At 43.9% G+C, this 16,848-nt stretch overlaps 2 protein-coding genes across 20 annotated transcripts in view; one reads left to right on the forward strand and one right to left on the reverse strand.

The window, feature by feature from the left end:
- BOC (BOC cell adhesion associated, oncogene regulated) overlaps window positions 1-1,523 on the forward strand; it is a 75,605-nt gene extending 74,082 nt beyond the window's left edge. For 12 of the 13 annotated variants that reach the window (XM_055424312.2, XM_055423875.2, XM_055423385.2 and 9 more), the window contains one exon: window positions 775-1,523. In XM_055424312.2, the coding sequence (XP_055280287.2) occupies window positions 775-962 (188 nt within the window). In that variant the 3' untranslated portion in view covers window positions 963-1,523. The other variant, XM_055424357.2, reaches the window with a different exon arrangement.
- A 3,191-nt stretch (window positions 1,524-4,714) lies between these two features.
- The window catches only part of CFAP44 (cilia and flagella associated protein 44), a 148,057-nt gene continuing 135,923 nt past the window's right edge, over window positions 4,715-16,848 (reverse strand). For 6 of the 7 annotated variants that reach the window (XM_088837002.1, XM_055424566.2, XM_055424827.2 and 3 more), the window contains 3 exons: window positions 13,005-13,165; window positions 10,704-10,838; window positions 7,327-8,344 (listed from right to left, as the gene is read on the reverse strand). In XM_088837002.1, the coding sequence (XP_088693128.1) occupies window positions 8,171-8,344; window positions 10,704-10,838; window positions 13,005-13,165 (470 nt within the window). In that variant the 3' untranslated portion in view covers window positions 7,327-8,170. Of the gene's footprint in view, window positions 6,695-7,326; window positions 8,345-10,703; window positions 10,839-13,004; window positions 13,166-16,848 lie in introns of those variants that run through there. The other variant, XM_088837006.1, reaches the window with a different exon arrangement.

Raw genomic sequence — 16,848 nt, forward strand, 5'->3', positions numbered from 1 at the left:
CCATTTCAGGAAAAGAAACCTTTTTGGTCTCAGCATTTCAAGGCAATTTGCAAATTCCTGCTGCCCCTCTCATCAAACCAAGGAGCACTTTCTCATCACTCTGAAACACCTTGCCTTGCTGGGTCCTACGTCTTTATTAAGGAATGAGGTTGCATCATTAAGAAACCAAGTTCTCACATCATAAAACCCTGTGCTTGCACCAGACTTTCCCTCCAGGGGACTCAGTGCACAGCGCCCCCCAGCCCAGCCACTGGCTTTCTTTGTGCCCGTCTTTTTGATACTTGGTTGGGCACAGGCTGGTTCAGAGAATGAGCTAATGTTTCTTAGCCTTCATGGAGTGGTTGCTAGGTCACATGCAGATCCTAGACCCTGGCTCTGGGAGATGAAATTCCAGTACAGGCACAGTTGTGAGTGGGACAGTCATGGCCAGAAAGCATGAGGAGGCTGGACCAGCAGCCCATACCTGGAAAGAGTAGGATTGTCTTGCACAGTTGCTGGGCTCAGCCCACCTCATTTCTCCCCCTGGTTACAGGGTAAATGCAGGAGGGTCTCCTGCTTCCAGCACTGAAAAGTGCAGGTGGGGACGTCGGTAAGAAGTGGTGGAAGTGCCAGGTCTGTGACTGTCCTTAGAGGGAATGCAGCTGTTCTTGTGTGTTGAAGCTGTGGGCCTCTGTGTCTCCTCTAAGGCCAGTGTAGCCAAGTCCTGTTCCAGAGACTGAGCGCGGTTCCTGGTCAGTCTGGACCCTAACGTTTCCCACTTCTCTCTCCCCTCAGGGCCCCCGTGCTGCCTGGGCCTCGTGCCGGTTGAAGAGGTGGACAGTCCCGACTCCTGCCCTGTGGGGAGAGGAGACTGGTGTCCCCAGCACTCCTCGGGGGCCTATGCGGGGCAGGAACTCGGGGTGCGGCTCTCCCCCAGCCCACCAGTGCACGTGTCTTTTGAAACACCACCTCCTACAATTTAGGCAGAAGCTGATATCCCACAAAGACTATATATTTTTTTTTTAAAAAGAGAGGAAATTGGTATTTATTTTTCTATAATAGCCATATTTATATATTTATGCACTTGTAAATAAATGTATATGATTTTATAATTCTGGGACACACAGCAAGGCCTCCCCACTGAGGTCTGAGATGGAAAACAAGCCACACCGTAACAGGCATCAACAGGTGAAGAGCAGCACAGTCTGAGGAGGCAACATTTCCCTTGGACCCTGTGCCACTGCCCCGGGGGGCTGCAGCAGACCCACAGAACAGCCTGTGGAAGGAGGACTCCTAGGCACACCATCCACAGTGACCGGAAGAGAAACAAAGCCAGCGCCACGGCATCAGAGCTGGAGCCACCCATGACGGCAGCTGGATCTGGTGCTGCTGGCAACATTTTCCCGAGATGCCCGTGAGATAGACTGAGATGTGTATAGTACTGTGAGCATTAGCAAACCTTCCAGAGGCAATAATCTGTGACAACATATCTCTGTAAAAATAAACACTGTAACGTCTAAATAAATGTTTAGTCTTCCCTATAACCTTCAGCTTAGTCATGTGTGAGTCAGCATTCTCTTCAGATGTTAGGACTCAATCTGAGTATTTGAAGAGACATCCACTTGCAGCGTTTTCAGATCCGTCAAGGAGAGATCTGGGAAAGGCGGCAAATGTTTCTGATTTTGTCCTTTTAAATGTTGAATGTCAGTTGTGTTTTCATCAGTGCAGATGCATGGTAACTGTCCAAGAGGGAGATGGGGTACACTGGGCGAGGAGCAGCAGATTCACTGTTCTCTGACTGGGCTTGAGGCTGACAGCCTTGGGCTGCTCGAAGGAATGAGACTCATCTTTTCTATGCAGGTGTGTGTTGACTAAGTATTTTCTCTAAAATACCATTTAGTGAAGTGCTGTGCTATACCTGAATATAGGGCGCCTGGTAAAATTCACTTCCCTTTTTCCCAAAGACACGCCAACGTAGCCGGAGGACTTGACTCACTGGTTGTTTAAAATGAACATTTACACACTGCCCTCCAACCGCAGGATCAACCTTTCTATGTACCAGTGGAAAAATGGAGGCCAGAGCTTTTTGTGAGAGCCCTAAAATGGCAACCCACTCTAGCGTTCTTGCCTGGAGAATCCCAGGGACGGGGGAGCCTGGTGGGCTTCCGTCTGTGGGGTCACACAGAGTCGGACATGACTGAAGTGACTTAGCAGCAGCAACACACTTTTAACTGTTTTCGGGATGGAAATGTATCTTCTAGATTTCATTCAGTAGAATTGAGTTACAGATGAAACGCCACTTGAGACACTTAATCCTGTTAAAGAGTCATCAATGGCAGACCCTGGCTTCACACTCTAGTCACGAGTTGGATAAACAAAGTCCTAGGAAAGCCCCAGGAGTGTCTTTGATGGTTCTGGACAAGTGCACCCTCTGCTGGCGAGAAGAGGTTCTTGCAGCCTTTCTCCATCCAGCCGCTAAATTGGAACATGGTTTTTAGAAAAGCAGTATTTTTAAAGTATTTTAAGAAATGAAGGACTATAAGGAATATGGAAATTATAGGAAAGGAGAAACAGAGCAGGGAAGAGAAGACTTCAGACAAGATTGAAGAAGCAGGGAAGGTTCAGATTTTAGGCAGAATTGTGACTTCAGATAAAATCTAGCATGGAGGGCCTGGAGGAGGAGGGGGACAAGTCTCACCTCTCAGATCTGGGCTGTAACTCACCTAGCCCACTGGCTTTTTTAAATCTTCTTCTTCTTTTTTTTTATGCTTACTGATCCCAATGGTTGTCAAAATAAGTTTTGGTGAATGCTATGGATGGAAGTGGTATGTTCCAGTGCTGTGCAGAAAGTAGTTTTAAATAAGAACACTGAATGCTTTTAGCTCCCCAGAAATGTCCTGGGAGAGAAAATGCACTTCTAGCCATCATGGTCAACAAAAAAGTCCGAAATGCAGTACTTGGATGCAATCTTAAAAACGACAGAATGATTTCTGTTCATTTCCAAGGCAAACCATTCAATATTACAGTAATCCAGGCCTATGCCCCAACCAGTAACACTGAAGAAGCCGAAGTTGAACGGTTCTATGAAGACCTACAAGACCTTTAGAACTAACACCCAGAAAAGATGTCCTTTTCATCATAGGGGACAGGAATGCAAAAGTAGGAAGTCAAGAAACACATGGAGTAACAGGCAAATTTGGTCTTGGAGCACGGAATGAAGCAGGGCAAAGGCTAATAGAGTTTTGTCAAGAGAACGCACTGGTCATAGCAAACACCCTCTTCCAACAACATAAGAGAAGACTCTACACATGGACATCACCAGATGGGCAACACTGAAATCAGATTGATTATATTCTTTGCAGCCAAAGATGGAGAAGCTCTATACAGTTAGCAAAAACAACACCAGGAGCTGACTGTGGCTCAGATCATGAACTCCTTATTGCCAAATTCAGACTTAAATTGAAGAAAGTAGGGAAAACCACTAGACCATTCAGATATGACCTAAATCAAATCCCTTATGATTATACAGTGGAAGTGAGAAATAGATTTAAGGGACTAGATCTGATAGATAGAGTGCCTGATGAACTCTGGACGGAGGTTCGTGACATTGTACAGGAGACAGGGACCAAGACCATCCCCATGGAAAGGAAATGCAAAAAAGCAAATTGGCTGTCTGAGAAGGCCTTACAAATAGCTGTGAAAAGAAGAGAAACGAAAAGCAAATGAGAAAAGGAAAGATATAAGCATCTGAATGCAGAGTTCCAAAGAATAGCAAGGAGAGATAAGAAAGCCTTCCTCAGCAATCAATGCAAAGAAATAGAGGAAAACAACAGAATAGGAAAAACAAGAGATCTCTTCAAGAAAATTAGAGATTCCAAGAGAACATTTCATGCAAAGATGGGCTCAATAAAGGACAGAAATGGTATGGACCTAACAGAAGCAGAAGATATTAAGAAGAGGTGGCAAGAATACACAGAAGAACAGTACAAAAAAGATCTTCACGACCAAGATAGTCATGATAACGTGATCACTGACCTAGAGCCAGACATCTTGGAATGTGAAGTCAAGTGGGCCTTAGAAAGCATCACTATGAACAAAGCTAGTGGAGGTGATGGAATTCCAGTTGAGCTATTTCAAATCCTGAAAGATGATGCTGTGAAAGTGCTGCACTCAATATCCCTGCAAATTTGGAAAACTCAGCAGTGGCCACAGGAAAAGGTCAGTCTTCATTCCAATCCCAAAGAAAGGCAATGCCAAAGAATGCTCAAACTACCGCACAGTTGCACTCATCTCACACGCTAGTAAAGTCATGCTCAAAATTCTCCAAGCCAGGCTTCAGCAACATGTGAACCGTGAACTCCCAGATGTTCAAGCTGGTTTTAGAAAAGGCAGAGGCACCAGAGATCAAATTGCCAACATCCGCTGGATCATGGAGAAAGCAAGAGAGTTCCAGAAAAACATCTATTTCTGCTTCATTGACTATGCCAAAGCCTTTGACTGTGTGGATCACAATAAACTGTACAACATTCTGAAAGAGATGGGAATACCACACCACCTGACCTGCCTCTTGAGAAACCTGTATGCAGGTCAGGAAGCAACAGTCAGAACTGGACATAGAACAACAGACTGGTTCCAAATAGGAAAAGGAGTACGTCAAGGCTGTATATTGTCACCTTGCTTATTTAACTTATATGCAGAGTACATCATGAGGAACGCTGGGCTGGAAGAAGCACAAGCTGGAATCAAGATTGCCGGGAGAAATATCAATAACCTCAGATATGCAGATGACACTACCCTTATGGCAGAAAGTGAAGAGGAACTCAAAAGCCTCTTGATGAAAGTGAAAGAGGAGAGTGAAAAGGTTGGCTTGAAACTCAACATTCAGAAAACAAAGATCATGGCATCTGGTCCCATCACTTCATGGGAAATAGATGTAAAAACAGTGGAAACAGTGTCAAACTTTATTTTTTTGGGCTCCAAAATCACCGCAGGTGCTGATTGCAGCCATGAAATTAGAAGACGCTTACTCCTTGGAAGGAAAGTTATGACCCACCTAGATAGTATATTAAAAAGCAGAGACATTACTTTGCCAACAAAGGTCCGTCTAGTCAAGGCTATGGTTTTTCCCGTGGTCATGTATGGATGTGAGAGTGGGACTGTGAAGAAAGCTGATCGCCGAAGAATTGATGCTTTTGAACTGTGGTGCTGGAGAAGACTCTTGAGAGTCCCTTGGACTGCAAGGAGATCCAACCAGTCCATTCTAAAGGAGATCAATCCTGGGTGTTCATTGGAAGGACTGATGCTAAAGCTGAAACTGCAATACTTTGGCCACCTCAGGGGACGAGTTCACTCACTGGAAAGGACTCTGATGCTGGGAAAGGTTGCGGGCGGGAGGAGAAGGGGACGACTGAGAATGAGATGGCTGGATGGCATCACCAACTCTTTGGACATGAGTTTGAGTGAACTCCGGGAGTTGGTGATGGACAGGGAGGCCTGGCGTGCTGTGATTCATAGGGTCGCAGAGAGTCGGACACGACTGAGCGACTGAACTGAACTGAAAGCAGGTTAAACAAGATAAATGTGCATATTTAGCCAATTGCAGGAAAAGATTTAGGTACCAGGCCTTTAAATTTTAACCTAGAAAAAACAACTTATACATTCAGTTTCATTGCATTTTGCATTTCTTTAGAGTCAGGTCAATTACCGTAGTGTCTTCTAAAAGTCTGATTCAGTCAACAGTCAAAAGGAAGAGTAAGACTTAGGTGTGTGGGAGCTAGTGAGGGTGCAGAGTTCAGCTCTTGGCTAGGAGACCTAAGCTGCCCAACAGAATAGACTGTCTTGGCAAAATGAGTAACTCGTTTTCCTATGAAGTGCTGACAGAGGAGCTGGACTCTACAGTTTCTTTTTCTTTCAATGTTGATATTTAATGATAACAACTGACCCACAAATAACTTAGACTGATTTTTGGCCTCTCTCAAAGATGGCTGCCTTCTCTAAGGGCACAGCAAGAGGTAGAGAACAGTTTGCTCAGGAAACGAGGACAGCTTTCCATCTATCCCTGGTCAAGGCTGCACCCTGGTGCTCTCCTGTTTGATATTAAACCTCCCAAAGACTCAGATGCTCATACTTAGTTACAGATGCAAGACTAAGCCTGGGATCAATGAAATTAAACTAAAGCTACCTCTATTTCCTGTCTAATTCAAAGTAAGAATGAATGAACTGTATTGTCAAATTCCAGACATACTGTATGAAAGCTTAGTATTTGTAAACTTTAGTGATTTTTGTCTGGTTCAATTGGACAAAAAGTAATAATCTTAACTGGTTCTACTCCTAAATTGATAGACACATGAATCCTTGACATGGCTCTTCTGTAGATTGAATTCATTCATTGTGAATTAGGATTTCAGAATGAGAGGAAGCCTCAGAGCTTATCTTAATCTCTCATTTATCTGATAATGAGGCCCAGGAAAATAGTGGACCTTACCCTGGCTCTCACCACAACAAGGGACAGTGTCCCCTCCAGAACCACTCATGGTACCCAGGCAGATGCTCAGGGTGGTGGCCGGCCGGCCAGCTGAGTGAGTAGGTCTGGTGGTATCCCTTCCAGTTCCAGCCAAGCTTCAGATGGACACAGCCCCAATGCACAGTTTGACTGCAACCTCATGGGAGATGCAGGTTGGAAATGCCCAGCTAGGTGGCTCCCAGATTCCTGACCCTTAGAAATTGGGTGAGATATTGTTTTACTTATTTATTCCTACATAAAAGTTAAAACACTCAGAGCTAAGACTAGCGTATTTTTCTTAAATGCTTGAAGGGCGTACATAGTTTAGGGCGAAGAACCAAGAAGGTGGAAAAGGGTGCTATACAGTGGAGAGACTACTGCATCAGAGCTCTGTGCTGACAGGCACAAATGGTAAGCTACCTGGACTTCTTAAATAGGAAGATGACAGGATCTCAGACACAGCAGGCCAGGTGGCCACCTCTAACATATATGTATTCCAACAAAGAACCCAAGTCCTGTTTATAATTTTGGCAGGCAGATCAGCAGGCTAGCCACAGGTTAGGAAGACTTGACTTTGCTGAGTCACTTTCTACATTCGTGCAATATTGCCTTCTTTACCTTTCCTTTTCAATAACCAATTCATATTCTGGGACAGCCTCCAGAGAGGCTGTCATTAAACTGGACCTGTTCCTAGACCTCTTACTAACAGGAATCCAACTGTTGGTGAAATCATTCTTAGATGAATTCCAATGACCACTTACCCCCAAACCAAAAGGATACTCTCAAAATGTTACGTGCAATCAAAAGTTATTATTAGAGATGATCTCTCAATGATGGAATCTATTACTTCCTTATCTGTATTAAAGCCAGCAAATGACTCAAGTAGAACCAGAAAGAAAAAGGCACAGGCTGTGAGAAACTACAGGAAATGCTGGTAGAGTTGCAGACACCTTCAGAGAAGAGCCGCCTCCTTAACCATTTTGCAAAACACACTTATCTGCTCTACCCAGAGCTGAGGAGTTTGCTAAACCTCTGGGGTGATTCAGGAAGCTGATTATTTCTTGCTTTATGGCAGCCGAAGACCAACTGCTCTGTTCTTTGTATCCATTTCCTGAATCCTGAGCCCTCAAATAACTGACTTACGAAGTTAACAATGTCAGAATTCTAAGTTGCATTTCTTTTCCCCAGATATTGTTTGTTGGCAAAATGTTTTTTTTCTCTTGTGTCCTTTCAGAGAATACCTGATAACAAAGTTTATTTTCGAAGGATTTAACCATCAAGAAAAGGAGGTTTTCTCATGGTTTGCTGAATGATAGATTTTCTTGCCAATGGCTAAACATTCAGATAACCAAAAAACAAATTTTATAAAACAGGATATATTACTGACTCTTTCTGATGGTTTGAGACACCACCTCCTGAGACTTTATATTCGATCCAGTTGGTTCCAGGCATATCTAAAATGATTCAGTTCAATGTAAGTAGCTGTTGAGCATTACAGTCAGTTCTGAGATAACCAGTTGGGGAGAAATCATTACAGCCACATGACTGGATCTGGTTTTAGGCTTTCAGATACGTTCACTTTAAAACGGTAGGATTGTTGCAGACAACAAGGAAACAGAACTTCTGTTGAATTGTGTGTCAGATCATGGATGGATTTGAGGAGAAAGCAAACTTAAAGGCCCTGGGATTTCATTCATTCTCTTGTGGGTGATGAATCGGGGGCAGGAGGAGACCACCTTTCTTACGCAAAAGAGCAATCTCTTCCTTTAAGGCCTGAATCCTTTCGGCTTGGACTTGGATCAGTTCAGTGACCCTTTCTCTTGCCTCAGTATCTGCTTTCCGAGGGCCCTGGAAGGCGTTGCCCTGTTGAGAGAAAACACCTCCCTGCTTTAAACATCATTTGGAATATGGAAACTTCTCTGTCTTCATTGCTCTATTAGGTGTGCCTGCCTTTCAGTCAATCTAAAATAGACACCGCTCTTTAAGAAGCCTTCAGTCCTTCCACTGAAATCCCACCATTGGAAATGTGTCCCTTTGTGCTAATAAGCAACTCTTACATGCAAAGAATCCCCTTTAGAGAGTAACTGATTAAGCTGGCTCTCAGCCACGCATACCCTAGAGGGCTCATTGCTGGAATTTTAAGGTAAGATACCTCCTTTTCCTATATAGCTCATTTCATAAGTAGATTCTCACTAAATCTGAACAGACATTAAAGGAAGGGGCATAACACCTGGTATCTTCCCCCGGCCCACCTTCACTGCAGAGGCTATGAAAGCTAAATACTAACCCTGCCCAGTTCCTCTTCCATCTGGGAGTGGCTCAGTAGATGCAGCAGAAAACATTTGCTTGCTTTCTTAATGAAAGGGATAAGAGACTGGCATTTTGGGCATCAGCGACAGAGCCGAGGCAGCCTCTGTGACTCTGAAGGGAATTTCTACCAGTCACCGAGAGAATTACAGACATACTGGCCATGACATCATGGCCCAATAAACCAAAACCCCTAATTCGTCTCCTGCAGACTTAAGTGAGGAAAAGCGCCCCTATTTGTTTGAGCTACTCTTTCTTGTTGCTGCTGCCGCTGCTGAGTCACTTCAGTCGTGTCCGACTCTGTGTGACCCCATAGACAGAAGCCCACCAGGCTCCCCCGCCCCTGGGATTCTCCAGGCAAGAAAACTGGAGTGGGTTGCCATTTCCTTCTCCAATGCATGAAGGTGAAAAGTGAAAGTGAAGTCGCTCAGTCGTGTCCGACTCTCAGCGACCCCGTTGCTTACAGCTAAATGCATGCTCCTCTCCCCCTGATGCCTAGGCAGTCTAGATGGTGCCACGCTGAAGTCACCGTAGCTTTTCGCTCATTCTCCTTACCATATCCAAACAAATTTTGGCTACTCTTACTTTGAAATGTCTTTGGCCTTGCCATCTGCCCACTCCATGCCTAGAGTGTTGTAAGAATAATAGCAGTGGAGTCAGCTTGGGAAGCAGACAGCCCTCAGTTAAAAAACAAACTTCTCCATACGTTAGCAGGTTACTTGGCCACTCTGAGCTTTGAAAATCGATATTTTGAAGATTCAATGACCTCACAAGTGGAATGACACCATACCTGTAAAGCTATGAAGAGATACTATGTAAAGAGACCCAGGTAATAATTTTCTTTCCCTGATCTCCTGGGTCCAAACTCTTTCCTTGCCAAGGTATCTGGACGTTCAAAGCACATCAAGTCAACAGATGTGTATTCATGGCCAACTCTGAAGGTTCTGTGTAGGCATCATCCTTCCTGAACACTGCCTTGTCTTTCAGCTCAAAAATTCTCTAGTGGATAAAGGGTCTTTGACATTCAGATTCTAGTCTTCTTCTCTAATTCTACTTGTAAACCTCCCAAAGCCTTTTATTCATTCTTTCTTTTGGATTTTTGTTCAGACCAGTGATTCTTCAACTCTAGCATGTAGCAGGGTCCCCTGGAAGGCTTGGTCTAGATTCTGGGCCCACTCCCAGGAGCTTCTGATTCTGTATGTCTGACTGGGGAACCAGAATCTGCATTCCTAACAAGCTCTCCAGGGGCTGCACATGCCATTTTTCAGGGAAACACTTTGAAAACCCCTGGTCTAGACCATTTCCTGGGAGCTTAAAAGCTAAAAACCAAGAGAAAACAGTATTTTTGCAGAAATTATTATAATATTATAGCATATAGTTTAGAATATGCCATACCTGTGTTTGGTTCCAAGAAGGCAAGGCTTAAATAGAAACTTTATTATTAAATAATTATTACCCACCACATACTATGTACTAAGTATTACTATGTTAGCCTCACAAAACCTATCAGAGCAAGTTGAAAGCCATAAAAAATGTTTTTAATAAGTAACGTGGTTTAGACTTTAGGTCAAAGGAAATACCCGATATTGAAAATGGATGTTTGACACCAAATTCAGGGATCATGTTGACATCGTTATTTACACTTAAATAACCTTACCTCTCTAAGGTTAAGGCAAATCCCTTAATCAGTACTTGCTGTTTGAATTCATAGCACCCAGTAGGCATACGGTGAAGCTAGTCCCTCAGGCTCATTGTAATGTAACAGCATCAACTCAGTGTCCTCAGAGACCCAGGTGGGCCAAAACCCATTCACAATCACGGTTCGTTTAAAAGCCAGCACTTAGTATTCTTATGAATAGCTCCCTTTACAGAATATCCCTAATTCTGACCAAGGGTCTAAAGAAACGGAACATACCTGCTGGTTCTGTAGAGTATTCAGCCTCGAATCAAGCTGCTTCTTTTCAATACACAAATCATTCATCTGATGGAGTTTTTTGGTGTGTTCTTTTGTCTTCATCATCAATTCCCATCGAACTTGAGCAATCTTTTCCTACCAGGGCAGGAAGATGTAAAATGGATTTAGTGAATGAGAGAGGAAACAAAAACAAATGTCCAGATTTGACCAAAACCATCAAGCAAATGGAGTGATACGCACCTAAAAGTGAAAGTGTTAGTAACTCAGTGGGGTTCGCGTCTTTGCAACACGATGAACTGTAGCCCACCAGGCTCCTCTGTCCATGGAAACCTCCAGACAAGAATACTGGAGTGGGCTGCCATTCCCTTCTCCAGGGGATCTGTCTTACCCAGGGATCAAACCTGGGTCTCCTGCATTGCAGGCAGATTCTTTACTGTCTGAGCCACCAGGGAAGCCAGAAGTTTTTCTTGACAAGCTAGACTTTAAATCCTAAAGGGCAAAGACCATGCTTATTGTGTTCACTGCCTGTCACATAAGAGTGACTGCTGCTGCTTAGTTGCTGAGTCGTGTCCAACTCGTTGTGACCCCATGGACTGTACAGCCCACCAGGCTCCTCTGTCCATGGGATTTCTCCAGGCAAGAATACTGGAGTGGGTAGCCATTCTCTTCTCCAGGGGAATTTTCCCAACCCAGGAATCGAACCCAGGTCCTCCCACATTGCAGGCAGATTCTTTACCATCTGAGCCACCAGGGAAGCCCTGTGCACAGAGGGAAATATAGTAAGCCAATAATAGAAGCAGGCGCATCAGGTGTGGTTTGATTAGAGAGAAAAAAGAATGTAAGTAGGATGAAAGTAGGCAAAAATAAGATGGAGATACGTATCACCCCACTTCTGAAGAGGATATTAGTATGCTGACTGGGTACTGATGTTCATTAATTAAAAGGGAGGATGATTGTTTAACCAGAAACTCTCCTATATCACTTTCCCCCCAGTGTTGGCCCAGAGTCCTCAAGGTGACCAGCTTCAATGGCCATACATCTGCCAGTGGCTTTCCTTTGTTACCCTATTGCGCCAACAAATTATTTTAGATTGCACATGTTATCTCCAGCACTACCTTGGTAGGAACCAGTCCCGCTGACACCAGCACTGGAGTAATTTGTTTCTCCACAGTACAGTGACAAATCTTAGATATGAAAAGAAATCACTGGAAACCTCTCCTCCTTCCCTATCTGCTGTTAAGTCAGAAAACTAGAGAAGCTGGGTGACTGGTGAGCTTATAAAATCTTTATAAAAGCCCCTCTTTTTGAATCAGGCTGTAACTGGAATACTGCCTCATGTCATGGCTCCAGGAACACTGTAGGCATTTAACATTTAAGACCCTACCAGCTAAATAGTATATACCTTGTTATAAAATCAATAACTTAGAGATGCTTCTCTAATTTCCAGAATGGAAACGACATGCGAAAGCTATATAGAATTATATAAATAGGATCCTCAGAGCATTACCAGGTGCTACTAGTGGTAAAAAGACTACTAGTAAAAAGGCTACTAGTGGAAAAGACTCTGATGCTGGGAGGGATTGGGGGCAGGAGGAGAAGGGGACAACAGAGGATGAGATGGCTGGATGGCATCACCGACTCGATGGACATGAGTTTGAGTGAACTCCAGGAGTTGGTGATGGACAGGGAGGCCTGGCGTGCTGTGATTCATGGGGTCACAAAGAGTCGGACACGACTGAACTAACTAACTAACCAGTGGTAAAGAACCCACCTGCCAATGCAGGAGACATAAGAGACAGAGTTTGATCCCTGGGTTGGGAAGATCCCCTGTAGGAGGGCTTGGCAACCCACTCCAATATTCTTGCCTGGAGAATCCCATGGACAGAGAAGCCTGGTGGGCTACAGTCCATGGGGTCACAAACAGACGGACACAACTGAAGTGACTTAACAGGGACAGAGTACAGCAGTTCATGCCTAACACTTAGAGCATTTATACATTACTGCGGACCTCAGAGTGGGATCTCTCACCCTTCATGCCATGCTGCCCTCATATTTACATGAATCCGGGACCCCAGACTCGAGTGCCGGTGCTTTCATCCCAAGATAGACCAGTCCCTCCAATTAAGTGAATGATGAGGAAGCCGAGACAGACTTAAGACCATGGGGGATCTCAATGGGGCTCACGGGGGCCTGTGAGATGCTCTAGCTGAACAGATGCACAGATGCTCTGCAGGGACCCCCTGACTGCTCACCAGGAGTTCTCACCTCTGCCCAGAGGGTCACCTGCCCTCTCATCCTTACCTCCCACATTTTCATTTCCTTTACGTTCGATATCTCCTTTCGAAGCTTTTTGATCTTTAGTTCTTCAAGCGTTGTGTTCACAGAAAGTGTCTGAAGGGCTTCTAGATTGATCACACGGCCAAACTTGCTAATCATTAGTTGTCTGACTGTTTCTTCCATTTCTAAAAGAAGACAACCACTGTCAGGCTGTTCAGAAGCTCCCATTGTTATTAAATGAACAATACCATTCTAAGGAACAGCTTTTGCAAGATGATGGTAAAAGACTTCATGTTGCCCATTGGGTTTTCCTCTGTGACACTGCCCCTACTGCTTTCCTCGCTTAGAAAGCACACTGCTGTACTGGCTTTGCATCAGCTTCAAACTCCCATGTGGAACAGACTCACCTTTCCCAGGTGACTTACACACTCTGGTCTCCCCCTGCTCAGACTGTTCATGGGCCCCAACGGGTTGTAAAGCCTTCGGGTTTTAATGTTTTACTACTGATCTCTGTAACATCTTGTGCTAAGACTAAAATAGGTACTGAACAGAAGTTTCCATCCCCAAGTAAAAACACTAAAATCCTGGCAGTGGCTCACAAGGTCCTACCTGCCCTGCCCCTGTTAGCTCTCACACCTCTCTCATTTACTCCAGACACCTTCTTACTTCTCAAACATTCCGGGCTCACTTGGGTATTCTCATAAGGAATCCTCTGGAATTACCCTGCCTGGAATTCTCTTCCCAGTATAGCCATGTGGCTGGTCCCACACAGCCCATTTTCTGAAAACAAGCTGTGAGACTGTGATAGACTCATTTCCAGTACACTCATTTCTGAAGGTGTAACCAGAAATGGTTAGGTTGTCCTCTAACCATTAGGGAGAACCACATCTTAGCAAGTATATCACATTGACAGAGAAGTCCTCCTTGGCCTCCTACAGGCCTCAGCACTCTTTCCCATTCCTTTTAATTTTTTCTTCTTAACAGTTCTCTCCATCTAACATGCAACGTTTTGCTTTTGTTTTATTGTCTTTCCTCAACGTGGGAATGCTGGAAAACCTGGAAAAAATTCCATTTGTAGGATTTTAAGAAAATATAACCTTGTAACAAAATTTTCTGTGACTAGAATCCCCTAAGTGAATTCTGAAGGCCCTATTATATAACAAGATGATGCAACTCAGTTACTGGGCAGGAATGTGTATTCAGGTATAATCGTTACCACGACTGAATGATAATGGCATAATTGGCATGACTGTCATTTTGCACAATCCAGAAAGGGTTCTTCATTTCTATTCTATGTGAGTGGCACCCCTATGTACTTGCATCATGTGGTGGCCATGATAATTAGTGACGCAAATGAAATACTTATTGGATTATTTGTTCTAGTGTATCTAGCCTGTGGCTGCCTGCTTGGCCCCCTCAGTAAGAACCTTGACCCCCCCTAGCTAGCCCATATATCAGGGCGCCCTCTCCCAAGGCAGCCTCGTGTACTAGGACATGGACTCTGGTCTTTGCCCTTCCCACAGCTAGCATTCCCTGGGGACATAAAGCCTTCTGGAACACCCCCTGCTCCCCATTCTCCTTCCCCATGGCTACAAGCTGTGCTCTTCTTGAAAAGGAGAGAACTTAACTTCCCACCTCATGTTCTAAACTCTCTTCTTCCCCATTGGGTCTGGGATGGAGGAAGGCATCAGTGAGTGACTGTGGTGTTTCTCATCACTGTTAAGCCTTTGTTCTCTGAGTTATAGGAAATGAACCCACTCCTAGTTTCACCTTCAGAATTAGAAGATCAGTCTTTAACCAGACCCACAACTTGCTCTCAGAAAACAAACCAGGGATGGGAGAAGAACTGAAAACCACTGAATAAACTTCTACTACACAGAACCTCTTTTTTTTTTTTTAATTTCAACTAACATTCCAAAAATATGAATACTTCATTTCATCTTCACACATTTTCCCAAACTGAGAGGTTACTCAAATGGAAACAAGTTTCTTTCCTCATTTTCATACTAGTTTGTTCCCTTGGTTTGACAAATAGTATTTCCACATATAAACAACATTCACAGGCTACAGACGCCAAAGGAATGTGAAGTACAAGAGAAACACTGGGGCCTCGAGGTTGACACCTGAGAAAACTCTGTGTCTCAAATAAATGTTATTCAAATACAGAGTCCTAACACGTAGTCGATCTGATCATGGACCACAGCCGAATATGGTCCACTGGAGAAGGGAATGGCAAACCACGTCAGTATACTTGCCTTGAGAACCCCATGAACAGTACAAAAAGGCACAATGATAGGATAGTGAATGAGGAATTCCCCAGGTCGGTAGGTGCCCAGTATGCTACTGGAGATCAGTGGAGAAATAACTCCAGAAGGAATGAAGGGATGGAGCCAAAGCAAAACCAATACCCAGTTGTGGATGTGACTGGTGATAGAAGCAAGGTCCGGTGCTATAAAGAGCAATATTGCATAGGAACCTGGAATGTTAGGTCCATGAATCAAGGCAAATTGGAAGTGGTCAAACAGGAGATAACAAGAATGAACGTAGACATTCTAGGAATCAGTGAACTAAAATGGACTGGAATGGGTGAATTTAACTCAGATGACCATTATATCTACTACTGTGGGCAGGAATCCCTTAGAAGAAATGGAGTAGCCATTTCTTGGTCAACAAAAGAGTCCGAAATGCAGTACTTGGATGAAATCTTAAAAACGACAGAATGATTTCTGTTTATTTCCAAGGCAAACCATTCAATATTACAGTAATCCAGGCCTATGCCCCAACCAGGAACGCTGAAGAAGCCGAAGTTGAATGGTTCTATGAAGACCTGCAAGACGTTTTAGAACTAACTCCAAAAAAGATGTCCTTTTCATTATAGGGGACAGGAATGCAAAAGTAGGAAGTCAAGAAACACATGGAGTAACAGGCAAAATTGGCCTTGGAGCACGGAATGAAGCAGGGCAAAGGCTAATAGAGTTTTGTCAAGAGAACTCACTGGTCATAGCAAACACCCTCTTCCAACAACACAAGAGAAGACTCTACACATGGACATCACCAGATGGGCAACACCGAAATCAGATTGATTATATTCTTTGCAGCCAAAGATGGAGAAGCTCTATACAGTTAGCAAAAACAAGACCATGAGCTGACTGTCGGTCAGATCATGAACTCCTTATTGCCAAACTCAGACTTAAATTGAAGAAAGTAGGGAAAACCACTAGACCATTCAGGTATGACCTAAATCAAATCCCTTATGATTATACAGTGGAAGTGAGAAATATATTTAAGGACTAGATCTGATAGATAAAGTGCCTGATGAGCTCTGGACGGAGGTTCGTGACATTGTACAGGAGACAGGGACCAAGACCATCCCCATGGAAAGGAAATGCAAAAAAGCAAAATGGCTGTCTGAGGAGGCCTTACAAATAGCTGTGAAAAGAAGAGAAGTGAAAAGCAAAGGAGAAAAGGAAAGATATAAGCATTTGAATGCACAGTTCCAAAGAATAGCAAGGAGAGATAAGAAAGCCTTCCTCAGCGATCAATGCAAAGAAATAGAGGAAAACAACAGACTAGGAAAACAGATCTCTTCAAGAAAATTAGAGATTCCAAGGGAACATTTCATGCAAAGATGGGCTCGATAAAGGACAGAAATGGTATGGACCTAACAGAAGCAGAAGATATTAAGAAGAGGTGGCAAGAATACACAGAAAAACTGTACAAAAAAGATCTTCACGACCAAGATAATCATGATGGCGTGATCACTCACCTAGAGCCAGACATCTTGGAATGTGAAGTCAAGTGGGCCTTAGAAAGCATCACTACGAACAAAGGTAGTGGAGGTGATGAAATTCCAGTTGAGCTATTTCAA

This window comes from Moschus berezovskii, chromosome 1, assembly GCF_049115385.1.
Source record: "Moschus berezovskii isolate FMDL1 chromosome 1, NW_MosBer_1.0, whole genome shotgun sequence".
NCBI classification, from domain to species: domain Eukaryota; kingdom Metazoa; phylum Chordata; class Mammalia; order Artiodactyla; family Moschidae; genus Moschus; species Moschus berezovskii.